At 33.0% G+C, this 14,297-nt stretch overlaps 1 protein-coding gene across 1 annotated transcript in view; it reads left to right on the top strand.

Moving 5' to 3' along the window:
* MYCBP2 (MYC binding protein 2, E3 ubiquitin protein ligase) overlaps positions 1–14,297 on the top strand; it is a 265,889-nt gene that overhangs the window by 158,455 nt on the left and 93,137 nt on the right. The window contains exons 42-46 of the mRNA XM_011378152.2: positions 989–1,076; positions 3,333–3,382; positions 5,465–5,637; positions 6,846–6,990; positions 10,662–10,877. Coding sequence (XP_011376454.1) covers positions 989–1,076; positions 3,333–3,382; positions 5,465–5,637; positions 6,846–6,990; positions 10,662–10,877 — 672 coding nt within the window. The remainder of the gene's footprint in view (positions 1–988; positions 1,077–3,332; positions 3,383–5,464; positions 5,638–6,845; positions 6,991–10,661; positions 10,878–14,297) is intronic.

Below are 14,297 nucleotides of genomic sequence, written 5' to 3'. Positions count from 1 at the left end.
AAAAAAAAAAACAGTCCATTTGGGATGGTTCCATTGTTTCTAGCACAGTTTTGTTAAAGTAGATACAGGAACCCTCCCCGCAAAGGCTAGGTTTTTTTAATATTTGATTTGTATTGCTACCTATCTTGACTTAGATAAAACATAAAGTCGTTTCAAGATTTTGAATTCAATGTTTGGTTTTTTCCTTAGGAAATGAGGCCCTTTTCTCATTGGAAACTGCATCAGATTATGTGAAAGATGACAAAGCTTCTTTCTATGGTTTCAAATGCTTTGCAATTGGATATGAGTTTAGCCCTGGACCTGATGAGGTAAGAATGAATTATCCTCTCATTCTGTTAAGGAAGATTGTGTTTCTAAGGGCTACTATTGACTTAAATTTATTTGCTTTCTTTACTTAAGAGCCAAATTTATTTTAAGTTAGAGTATTTAATTTAAAATATTTTGTACTTTAATTGTATACAGTCGTCTGTTTTTGCTACTTTTAATATATGAAGAGAATGGAGTCTGTGCAATATGACCCAGCCTTTGAAGACCTAGTTCCAACCTTGCACAGGTCGCTGTACCTTTCTGAGTAAATAATAGAACCTGATTTCACAGTGGGACCAACTTAATATCTCTTCTGAATGTTTCAAATCATTACAACAAAAGCAAAATCAAGGGAAAAAATAATCATGTCTCCTCAAAGAAACGAATGAAAAATTCTTTGGACAGTGCACCCGGGGGCTCGAACCTTACAACCAGCATGAGACATAATATTAAGTCTCTTCCACTTTTTTTTTTTTTAATATTAGTTTCAAGTGTACAGCATAGCGATTAGACATTTGTATAATTTATAGAGTGATCCTCCCGAATCTCTTCCACTCTTAATTTAACTATGCTTTCTTCTAGTTTCAAAAGTTTTAGTTGAATGCAAGTCACATTCGTTGATAATCCACATTATCATCCAAACATTTTTTAAAGCAGTTAATATGTTTTTGCCATTATACAGGGAGTCATTCATTTGGAAAAAGAATTAGCCAATCTTGGTGGGGTTTGTGCAGCAGCTTTGATGAAAAAGGACCTAGCACTTCCTATTGGTGAGTCTGGGCAAATACTAGGTGTTTGTTTACGATTTTTAAAAGAAATTTAAGAATAGAGTACGTTTATTATAGTACCTTTATTATATATTACTTTTAAAAAATAGATTAGCAAAATGAATTCCATAGTCACATACACTCATGAGCAATAGCTGCTTAATATCCTGGTAGTTTGGGATTTTTGGAGACTGAAGAGTATCTTCAGGTCTTTTGTGTTCACACGTACACATGCACACAAACACTCTTCTTTATTCATATACATGCTATGTGCCAGGCATTTATTTGGGTTAAGCACCGAATGTATAGTATTAAACCAAAGGTTTGAGATATTTTTTAAATATTCTAGTGGACATACCAAGTAGAAAACTTGAACTCATTGTCTGGAGCTCAGGGAAGGAGTCAAGAGAAATGTTATTTGAACATAATTGATATTTAAACACACAAGACCATATGAAAGATGAGCTAGGAAGGGAATGCAAATGAGCGAGAGAAGAGCCCGGGCTCAAAGCTAGGGCTTGCCAAAATTTCAAAGCTAGACAAAATAGGAGGAAAAAACTGGAAAAAGACTGTGATGGAGCAGCAGCCAGCGAGGCAGAAGTGAAACCAGGAGAGTGGGTATTCATGGGATTTTGAATGCTGCTGAGACGTCAATTAAAATCTTTCACTGGATCTAAAAACTTGATTATTTATGTACACAATAAGAAATACATCAGTAAAATGAGAGAAATATAAGGCCTTTTAGATCAGAGTGAGAGAATGGAAAGTCAGGAAGGAGAGTCAGGTTGATAAAAGGTAACTGGAGGAGTTTTCATGTGAAGCAGAACAGAGAAATGAGGCAGTGGCAGAAACGGTATCTTTTCAAGATGCAAAGTTGTGTGATATGTAAGAATTCATAATCAAGATAGCAAAGAAGAAAATAAATTTAAAAATATTTACCAATTTTATGACATTTAACTATAGTTTAACATTTTATTTCCACAGTATTTGGTAATAAAAAGCATTATGTTTATAGTTCCCCAATGCTCACCCCTGAAAGTTTGTCTGTATCTCTTCCCTTTGAGACTACCCTTCTCACTTGATCCTTTCTTTCTTCCCATCTCTCTTTCTCTCCTCTTCTTTTTTATTCTCTTTCTTCCTCCTGCTACCTTTTGTCCTTCCTAGTTCCCTTGCTCCTGCTTAATGTTGACATATATGAGAAAAGGAGACATCTTCTATTCTAATTGTGTAGGAAAATTAGTACAACCTCTTTGAAGGAAATATGTCAAAACTTCAAATTTTATATTCATATACTTCTTGATGTAGCAATTTTTATACATACTTGCACAAGTGCTCAAAAAATATATGTTGTAAGATACATTAATATAACAGTGATTATGATTGTAAAAATGAGAAGTAACCAAAATGCCTATCAGTTGGAAACTGGTTAAAGAAGTAATAGTATATCCGTACAGTGGGAATGTATGTAACTGTTTAAAAACAACAAAACAATTAGCCCTCAATGTCACGACCATAATAGATGTCCAAGATATATTAACTGAGAAAAACAAGTTGCAGAAGTGGGCCCCATTTTTACAAACATTATCTTATGTATAAATATATGTGTATGTTCACATATGTGCATTATGTTGACATACACACACATTTATTATTTGTACACAGAGTTTCTAGAACAATACATAAGAAATTGTTGACACTTTATGTTTGGGTGGGGAGTGGTGGCAGAAGTATTTATTCTGTCCTTCAGTATAATTTGAATATTTCCCTTTGAATATGTATTACTTTAGAAATGATATTTTATAAATTAAGCTATCAAAGAAAATTTAATAAATAAAATGTGTTCTGTATTAAGCCATAAAGGAGAAAATGGCTAGAGGATATAGTCACTACCTTAGGTTTTCCTGCCAGTTAGGAAAGGTATAGCTCTTCTATACGATAACCAAAATAAAATGGCTCAGATTCTGAATAACCAGTTTCCTTATTTTTTACAAAAATTTTACATTTATATGCATAAATATAGTATAAAGCTTTTGCATATCACTCAAATAATGTATTTTTTGAGTATCGTCTTGAGACTTATAGCTTATATTCACATTGAAAATGTAATTACATTTTAAAATATAAACCGAGATTTATCCTGAATGATAATAGTTCTTTTCAATCTGAAATATCATTGTGAAAAAGGTAAAAGAATGCAAAAGACTAGAAAGTTAAACTAAGTATGGATATATTTTAGTAAAACTTTTATTTACACAACAGGTAATGAATTAGAGGAAGATCTTGAAATTCTTGAAGAGGCTGCATTACAGGTATTGTCCCAAACATTGTAAGGATAAACTTTGTACATTAATTTAAATGATCTGATTTAAACAATCAGATCAACCTTAATTTTTTTGGAAATAGGACTCATTCATTAAATACTTCATTCTGTTCACTGGTGGTTATAAAGATAAATAATTTATAATTTCTCCCATTGATGAGAGACACACATGTGAGTCTTTGCTGTGCTGCATGGTGTGTGTTAACTCTGGAGCGAGACATAAATTCTATGGGAGAAAGAAGAGCTATCAAGTGCCAAGGGTGTAGGGGAAAGCTTTGCAGACCTGTGGGCATGTAGAGTGGATCTTGAAAGTTATTAACCAGTTTGAAAAAAAGGGGAGAAAGGTTTTAGTAGTAATTTAAATAATATCTATAGAGCACTCTAATTTACGATATCTTTAATATTACCTATTTTTGCAATCTCACTTTGAGGAAGGTATTTATCTCTTGAGTCTTACCAATAAGTGAAGTTTAGAAAAGTTATGTGACTTGTCTAAGAATTCAGCTAATTGGGAGATAGAGGCTAGTATCTAGGTCTTCTAATACCTACAACTAGTGGTTTGTATTGTATTTCTTGAGATAAACTGATCATAGCAGTAATAATAAAAAACACTTATTTAACTTTATCAAGTACTATTTCAAACACTTGGCATATTTTTAAATCATTTAGTCCTTACAGCAACTCTATGAATTAGAGACTCTTATCTCTATTTACAGATAAGGAAACTGAGGCAAGGAAAGCTTAAGTAACTTACCCAGAATTTACACAGCTAGTAAGCAACTGGGCTAGAATTTGACCTCTGAAAGTTTGGTGACAAAAGTCCATGATCTTGATCATATGTGTAATCATAGGGAGCCACGGTGTCCTCAGTAATGTTAAGAAATTTCTGAATTTTAAAAACCCACCAGCTTTTGTTTTTGTTTTAAAAGAAAAGTTAAATCTGTACCTTACGATACAAAAATAAAAATTAATTCAACAAATATTTAATAAACAATATGTGTCAGATAACTTTTTAGTTAAGGAGAACCATCAAAGAGTTCATATATTATTATATTTGTTATGTCAAGTAGTCGTGGTGGTCTAACACATATTAAACACCTAAAACTTGTTAGGCAATGTAGTGTGTATTTTATTAATGTTATTTAACTTATATTTTAAAATAACCCAAATAACTTTATTTGATCACCAGTTTATACATTTTACAGATTCAAGAAGGTCTGTAACTTGTTAGCTGAAGAGCATACAGCAATCACTTGTCCAAAGCCAGGATTCAAATTCAAGTTTGTTTGATTTCAAAAATCATGATTTTTGAAATTGCGTAACTTGGGGAATGCAGAAGTTACTGTTGTGTAAACTTGACAGTACTGGAACTATAATCCTTTTCTATGAAAAATGTTTTGTTTCAAAATTTATAATCATTAAAAAGTTTCTAGTTTCAGCATTTAAAGCAGGTCTTTCTAAAATGTAGGCTTGCTTGTCAAATAGGTGAGGACTAAAATTTCGATTTTATCTTCCTCTTTTTCTTAACATTAACCAGACTTAGATAGGCTGATGCAGTTTATGTGCAGCCACAACAATCAAGCTTCCATCCACTTTTTACCCAAGTCAAGACCTTGGTGCCCCGTACTCCCACCACCCGTGAGACGGGCAGACACACCTACCCATGATACTCCCTGCCCCCACCACCCATGAGAGCAGACACACCTATCCATGATAGCTGCCAATAATGGAGACACAGAAAGAGGGGGGCCTCCACAACTGCCAATAGAAGGGAGCCCTGGCCCTGACAAATGGGGATATAACATGTAGAGGGCTGGGGGGGTATGCACCATTTGCAGCAGCATTGGGTCTGAAAAGTCCCTTATTCTTGTTGGAGGAAAGACTCTGGAAGTATTATCCCATAGCTTTTCCTCCTGGAAGTTTTCTACTTTATAAGCTAAAGGAACACTGGGGCATGGGGAGAAAATGATTTCTCCAAAAAAGCCTATCAAAAATTGTGTGCACGTTAAAAAATTCATGTAATTAAAGCTTTATATTTTAAAATACATAAATATTCTCTCTTATCCAACAGGTGTGCAAAACCCATTCTGGTATTCTTGGAAAGGGTTTAGCTCTTTCTCATTCACCAACTATATTAGAGGCACTGGAAGGAAACTTACCACTTCAAATCCAAAGCAATGAACAGTCCTTCCTGGATGATTTTATTGCTTGTGTTCCAGGATCAAGTGGTGGAAGGCTTGCAAGGTAAGGCACTCGGAGTACAACAGTTGCTTTCTCTCAGGGCTTGCCTCAGCCTTCATATCTGAAGAGAAATGAAAGGGGAATCCATCAGGATATTAAAAATGCTGCCTAAAATAATCTGGTTTTGAACTTGCTGAAGTATAAAATGGTACTTAATATTTCAAAATATTTTAAAAATATATGATACTTGTTAGTTGATTATTTTAAAGTGTCCTAGATTAACTTTGATTTAAAAAAAGATGTGGAACATAGTATAATTGAGAAGTCTGTATACTGAGTAGTAATATTTAATATCTAACTAAATTCCTAAATATATTGCTATATTTTGTTTTAATGAGTTTTTTCAAATCTACAGTTAATACAAATATAAATTTAGAATTTAAGTCAGATCATTTGAGGTTGTAGAATTCTCATTTATTTTGTTGCTTTTTTTTTTTTTTAAGATAAAAAATATGCTGGCTTGTGTGATTTTTCTAGTAAACGTAGGAATCTACGTTTTAATTTTAAAAATATAGAGGTTGCTCTTTAGTTTTAAAAAACCAAAATGGTGATTGGAGAAGAATAGAAAATCAAATTTTAAGTCAGCCTTACTACTGTATTTGTGGACATTTTTACACGTGACAGAAGTACTTATTACTCACTCACCTCACAACTTGAATATAGATCATGGAATGAATTCAGGAATGGCTTTCACAAAATATAGAAAGTTGGCAAAATTGGTAAAAAAAAAAAAAAAGGAAGTTGAGAAAACGGACAGGACAGCTTTAACCTAACTCCTCAAGGAAGCAGAATGCCATTTCTGTCCCTGCTTTTATAGAGAAGCTGCTCTTGCCCAGGCTTTCGGGCTGACAAGTTAAGGTGGAGCTCCCTCAGTAAGAATAAGTGTCCTAGGCACTTCAAGTTATACTCAGCCTAAATTCATTGCCTTGGTTATTTTAAATCAGCCAGAATTAAAATTTCATTTTCTGATTTTAAAATTATTTCTGTTTTATTTGTAAACCTCAGAAATCTCATATGCTTGGCATATTTTGTAATGAATCTGTCATTAACAAATTACTTCCAAGGAAGACAGTTGTGATTATGTCTGAATTAGAAATGAAGATATTGATTTATCATTTTGTTTGATACATGTTTTACTCGTTTGACTTACTCAGTGACAATGTTGATGAATGTTTGGTTTTTTGTGTGCTTGTTTCTTTTATTACTGGAAGGTGGCTTCAGCCAGATTCCTATGCTGATCCTCAGAAAACATCTTTGATCCTGAACAAGGATGATATTCGTTGTGGTTGGCCTACCACCATAACAGTTCAAACAAAAGACCAGTATGGAGATGTGGTACATGTTCCCAATATGAAGGTAATTATATCAAAATTAAATTAGTAGACATCTGTGCATGGCTATTGTGAATAATAAAATTTTAGAAATGGCAAGTGCCTGGAGTCCATTTGCAATACCCTCTTTACATATATGTAATGGAGGAAGCCAAAAAATTGTTTAAGTGATTTGTTTATGTTGAGTAGTATCCAGTGTTCCAAGCTATACGTTTTTGTTTGTTTTTTACATTTCGCTAGGTGCTTTGGTGATTCAAAGGAAGGATAGGGAAAGTGTCTGCAGAAAGAGTGCTAAGCACATAGAGGAAAGGCCCTCAATATGTAATGATTAAATAAACCAGTAAAAGAATACATTTTAAAATTTTGTATGTATCTTTTAAAAGGCTCAAATACATTTTGCATTTGGTACTATTGAAACAATATTTAAAATATAATAATGATATTTATCAAATATTAGTAATGAACTTGTGTTATAAAAGAATGAGTAATGGAAATAGTTACAGGTAATGTGTTGATGAATATAGTTCTTTGTATACCTCGTCCCTAAGACATTAATAATGACATTCTAGAGAATATTGTAACATAAAATTAAGTTCTTTTGTGATATTACCTATTAATGTAAATTTCTCATTTAAAACTTGTTACATTTCTGAAAAAAAAAATCAATATTGAATGCAAGTTTGTATAGATAATCCCAGCTGCCTCACCCCTCAAAACTGTATTACAAAGAAATTTGATTGTTTGGGTTTAGAGTTGATTAAGCCACAAAATCCTTTTTACTTACAGAGCAACTGATTTTACCTCAGAATTACTTTTAATAGAACTGTTCCAACTACTTGGTACATTCTTTGATTTATAGCATGAAGAAGCACAATGCCAATGAAACCTTTTACCTGACTCATAGTAAGAAAAGGCAAGAGACATATGTAGTTCATATATATAGTCTTAAGACATATATAGTCTTAAGACCAATAAGTAAAATTGTATGGAAGAGTATCTGACCCTGATATTAAACAAAAGTCTGTCTGTACCAGTGGCCTTCAGTATATGTGCTACCTAAGCGAGCACTACCACTAGCTTTCAAAGTTTTGGCCATGACCCACAGTAAGGATTTCAGTCATGACCCAAACATACATATATAGGATGGAATAGTATATATGCTTAATTACATAAAATATATATAATATGTTTACATAGTATATGATATTTGCACTTCTCTATCATACACTATGATATTTTCACTTCTCTCTTTTTTAAGGAAGAACATGTCTCATCCAAGTGATTTCATGCCCTCTATGAATTACTCTGTGGAATGCAAAAAAACAAATTATAAGAAAAAAATTGAATAGAGCATGAAGTAACCCTGATAGTTATACGAAAAAAATGTCTCTGCGGACAGAATTTTTATCATAATGCAATACATATTAATATGTCGAGGGGCTAATGTATTATTCACTGATGAATTTCTCACTCAGGTGTATGTAGTGAGTTGTTAAATTCAATCTTTGAGCCCACAATAAGTTTCTTATTTGTGTGACTACATTGTAATAACCATTTACCAGGTCAGCATAATATTTCTAAGGTTCCTACTGGAATGCTTATAGTATTTCTTTAGTTGTATTTTCTTATGTTTCCTCCTCTGTGTATTTTGCTGTCTCTTACTTCATTTTGATATTTGGTTTGTTTATATCTTACATTTCAAAGTCAGACATTATGCTTTATTTTGCTCTCCTCCTCTTTGGCTACTTTTTTTGTCCACATGGTCTATCTTTCTATAATTCCTCTTTTTCTCCTATATATTTTGCTTCTCCCACTCTGTCCTCCTTTACACTAAACTTCTAATTATGCTCAAAATCCATATCAGATTTATCTCTAATTTAGAAACCATATCTAAGAAAGTCCTAAAATTATTATTTAGGAAAAGTGATTTGTTGATGTTTAATTTATTAATATCATATTATCATATTAGCTGAAAACAGACTTAATCTTTATTTTCAGCCTAATAGCACATGAAGTTTTAGGAGCATTTTAGACTTACCAAAATTTGTTGAAGTATCTTTATGTAATAATAGCCAGTTATTTGAAACATAAAAATTGGTTTGCAGCTAATATTTTAGTGAGATCCCAAATGCTTTTTAAGTAGCAAGTGGTACTGTTATTTTTTTAACTCATAAATTGATTTTCCAAGGAAATCTTATTTAGTGAAAAAAAAGACAGTCACATAGGAAATAAAAGAATAGCAAAGAAATTTTAAAGAAACAGTGTAAAAGAAACAGAGTAGATATCATTCTACAATGTCTTAATACTCAATATATTATTCAGTGATTTACTTGAAGATTCATAGTATATAGGCAACTGTACTTTTAATGTTAACCTACTTAGAGTAAATATAGTTGTTTAAATAAAGATTAAACCAAAATAGTATGTATAAAAATACTGGCAGTGTACATGAGTTGAAGAATTTTACTATATATCTTTAAAATTCTGTATTGTAAATATATAAGATAGATTTTAATATTTTTAGGGCATTATATCAGGTCAAATACTGATCTGTCTCTTAACTCCAACTAAAAAAGATTCTGGGTATTTAATGGAACATATTTGCCAGCCGCACTTAATTTTATGTAGGCAGTAAGAGTCTCAAATAACTGACTCCTTAGAATGGCGTTAATAAGAACAATAAACATTAAAGACACTGCACAGTTCTGGGATACCCCTGGATTATTTAAGTAATACTTTTACTTCCATTTATGTTTTCTGTACTATTTCTGTAAAGATCTTATTGTTAATTCTTAGCTGTGCTTGCCAACCACAAACATAGTGTCTGAAAGGAAGAGAAAAAACTTTGAACCTCAGAATGATGATACTTGATAAAGAGCTAAAGTGGTATTTAAATTGTAACTCTGAGGTTACCTAGGAATCAGGTGGTTTGTGCTAATGCTTAACAAATAACACAAACAGCAATAATGTGTTTTATTATAATTCTTGGAAGATATTTCTGAGTACTGTTTATAAAATAATTTATACTTTCAGTGTTATAATATGCCTTAGCAAATCTGTTCTTCGCATCTCTACAGAAAGATATCTTCATTTTATTGTTGAAGAAATTGAGCTGGAAAGCTTCACTAGATTGCATCATCAACTAGGTTTTGTTGATGACAGAGCTGTCTAATCATACTCTCTATGCACTAGAGTAAATAAACATCTTTAGGCTTTAGATATAAGATTTGTTATGTGTTAATTTTTAAGACTTATCAATGGAGTGCATTTTCTTCTTCAGAACAGTTAAAATTGAGATTAGCACTTCAAAATATGTGGAGATTGTGGGAAAGTATTTATACTTAAGTTACCTGATAATTTAATGTTAGTCCCTGCAAGAATTTATTATAGGTTCATTCTACTATTAGTTCCTGTACTTTATTAATGGCGGCATTTATTTTTATTATATGTTTTGATATCTATGATTATTTATTCCAAAAAACAAGACCTCTCTTTTACGCTGTGTTCAAGATCCATATTGTAAAACCACCTCAAGGTCATTCTGGCACTGTGAAAAAAAGCCTTTGAAGGGAATGCCCACAGTGGACCGACAATAAAATTATAGAACTGAGAATCCATAATGAAAAGTTGCTTCTTTTGATGTGTCATGGACAATTATGTAATAAAAATGTTTGGTTCTTATAATATCATGGTTAGGTGGAAGTGAAAGCCGTTCCTGTTTCTCAGAAAAAAACGTCTTTACAACAAGAGCAAGTAAAGAAACCTCAGAGGATTCCTGGCAGTCCTGCGGTGACGGCTGTATCTTCTAATACTGACATGACTTTTGGTGGGCTGGCATCACCAAAGCTGGACGTTTCATATGAACCCATGATCGTGAAGGAGGCTCGTTATATTGCCATAACAATGATGAAGGTAATTTGTTTTACTTATCAGAAAAAAAAATTATTTTTCAACATTTATTCATTTAACAGACATTTCCGTGATTCAAATTCAGACACAACATTACAAGTCTAGAGAGCTGTCCATGCAACATATTTTTTTAGGATGATGTTATTTTCCTACAAAGGATTTTCACTCGTTTAGGAAGATGTCTAGAGGAGCTACCAATGATGAATCAAGTTAATCCAGTCAGGCATTGAGAGGGTTGAAAACTAGATTTCAGTTTCTGCAAAAGTACTTATCTCTTCAGTTTACCATGCCTCTTGGGACATAGCCCTTCAGAGATTTCGGGTTTACCTAAGCCTTTTTCAATTTGGGGGTTCTCTCTAATGCCAGACTCATCTCTTTTGGTTTCTGATATCAGGCTTTTTAGCTTCCTGATAATGGTAGGCAGTTTTAAAAATATATATTTCGTTCACCTTTTTAGTAATATTCAGAGACCAATGTTAGACTAAATTATTGAGATGGTCATTTGAAGCAGAAGTTAGGAATTTTGCCATTATCAGAGTGAAATGGTGAGCCATTCAAGGCATTCATTTATTTAGAGGAATGGCACAATTAGATTTTTGTTTTATAAAGATAATAGTGGAATATGGAGAATGTAATTGGGCAGATGATCAAGAGATGTGGTTTAGTTTAAGTCTCTTTAGGAGACTATTGATTGTCGACTTAGTCTGGTGAGATATGATACCTTCGACTAACAAGTTGTCAGAATAGATTCAAGAGATGTTTAGGCTAAATAGGGCTTGAAGGCTGATGGGGATGGAGTAAAGAAAAAGAGGCAGAAAATACAAGATGTTTACATTTTAAGTTTGAATAGTGAGATTGATAATGTTGGAGGAGGGGCAGGTTTTGGTTGAGGAGGATAATAGTTTTGGATGTGATGAATTTTAGATATCTCTGAAATGTCCATATGAAGATATATAAAAAGAAGTTAGATTACAAACCTGAAAGTGATCACAGTCTGACCTCAAGAAAAGAATGTGAGAATAATCAGCACTTGAATTACTTATGAAAATAAATATCTACTTCCTTGGGTAAAGAGAGAAGTTCTAGGACAGGATCCCGAGAAACACCAATATCAGTGAGTCTCAAACTTTTGACTACATCAAAAAAAATAATAATAATTAAAAATAAATTTTAAAAAACCCACAAACTTTTGTCTGTATCAGAATCATCTGGAACACTTATTTGAAAAGGAGATTTTTCAATCCTCAAAAGAGTTACATTCATTTGATCTAGAGATTGATTCAAGAATTTGCATATCAAACAGATATGCAGAGTGATTCAAGTTAAAAACCTAGACTTTGAGAAACATTGATTTACAGGATAGATAAGAGAAAGAAAAAAGAAGAAGAAAAGGAAAGGGAAAAAAACAAACATTGACAAGAATACTAGTCAAAGAGATAAGATATAAACTAGGACCAGAGCTTACTTTTGTCACTTTACCACCACTTTACATATAGTAACTGATTTAAACCACACAACAACCATATAAATTCTGTTTTTCCCATTTTACATATGTGGAAACTGAAGTACGGTGAGATTAAATAACTTGTCTAAGGCCATTCCAGTGGTGTTGGTAGGAATAGTTTGAGGCACAGTGGATTGATGAAAAGGAAGAGAAAATAGCTAAAGACAAAATGAATGTAGATTAAGTCTTTCAAGATGTTTGGTTAAAAAAGAAACAAGACATGGAATTGAGTGAAGGCTTTTTAGTTTGGCATTGAATATAGGAAAGATTTGCGTGTTTTAATACTGGTAAGGAGATAGTCGAAGGAAACCATCCATGAAGATTGTCTTAGAGAGTTAAAATTAATATCTAGAGCTCAGATGGAAAAATCAGCCTTAAATAAGAGAAGTATTTTCTCTTTTCACTGTATTAGGAAAGGGAAAAGAAAATATATGGATGCTAATGAATTTGTAGGCTGTGCAGCTAAAAGGATTATTTATAGTAGAAATTGTATGCTTTAGTTTGGAGCTGGGAATGATGAATCTTAGGGTCAAGATTTTGAAACAAAAGGGAAAAAATGAAATAGCCATTGTGGAGAATTAAGGAGAACTGATCAGAAAGATTTTTCAGACATTCTTGAAGAATCAGTTGAAATTGAAGATAATACAGTAAAGTGGGAATCATATGAACATGGATAAGATGATCATTTGGATTGATTCAATATTGAGGTTTTGCTAGATAGTACAACAAATAAATAGTAAAAGAAAGGGGTTGAGCATTCAATGGTTAAAGAAAGGGCAGTGGAACCTTGTTGTTTTGGAAAGGAAGATAGAAAATTCAGAGAAAGAAAGTTGGGGTGAGAAGGACTAGAAATCTAAAAATTGATGTACTGGAGATTACTGGGGAAGAAAACTGAGTAGACCATTACAGTTGTGAGCAATGTCCTAGGTTTATGACTTTTGATTTGAGTGGCTGAAATAAAGTAAAGATTATGGAGATTATGAAGAACTTGAAAAGCTGATTTGGATGAATTGTCCTGTGACTAGTAAAGAATTTAAAGCTGAACATTCTCATTCATTTCAATTTTTATTTAAGGGGTTTAGTTCCTGGCATCCTTACCTCTCTAATTATTCTTTTAGTTTCCTATGAACATGCTTCCATTTGCGTAATTTCTTTTGAAAATCTAGTTACCAGAGCTAAGTGCAGTACTTCAAGAATGTTCTAAGTCACCCAGGGTTAGAGTATTTACAGAACACCATTACCAAACTGTCTTCTTGAGATACTAATTCATGTTTCAGGAAAGGGCATTTTCTTATATCCACCATTCACAGGTGCTGTGTGCTACCCAGTAGTGAGCCAAATACTGTGGAAGATGGAAAAGTGAGACATAATCTATTCTTATATCATTAAAGATAAGAATCTGTATTATAGGGAAAGTGGAAGTGGAAAACACATTGTACTGGGAATCTGGAATCCTGGGTTTTCCTGCTGTTAACACCTTTGTAATCTTGCTAGACTTAACCTTAAATTACATTTTTCTTACATATAACTTTTTAGTAGGTGAAAGCAGCTAGATGATTTCTAAATCACTTTTGTGAAAATAGAAAGGGTGGAGGAAAAGAGGGTTTATGAGTGGTGGGTGTGTGCACATGCATGCTTCTCTTTGCTAAGTGGAGTACCAGTTACAAGTAATTGAGCAGTGGAAAACTCTACCTGAGCCTTGAAAGACAGTGATGAATATGGTAGTGTCAGGAATACAAAAGTATCAGGAATAATATGACAAGTTTCCTGTACCTACAGTCCATTTTATCCCTTCTTTAATTCCACCCCCACTGCACTTCCACCCCTGACCCATGGATGTTGCTGTTTCCCCTTAAGAACTGGATCTCCGAAGGCAGGGCGTCCCCTCCCACACACTCCCTATGTGCACCCCGGGGCCC

Source organism: Pteropus vampyrus, unplaced genomic scaffold, assembly GCF_000151845.1.
Source record: "Pteropus vampyrus isolate Shadow unplaced genomic scaffold, Pvam_2.0 Scaffold332, whole genome shotgun sequence".
NCBI lineage: Eukaryota > Metazoa > Chordata > Mammalia > Chiroptera > Pteropodidae > Pteropus > Pteropus vampyrus.
Note: the sequence above shows the minus strand (reverse complement) of the source record. Positions and strands in the feature narration are given on the sequence as shown.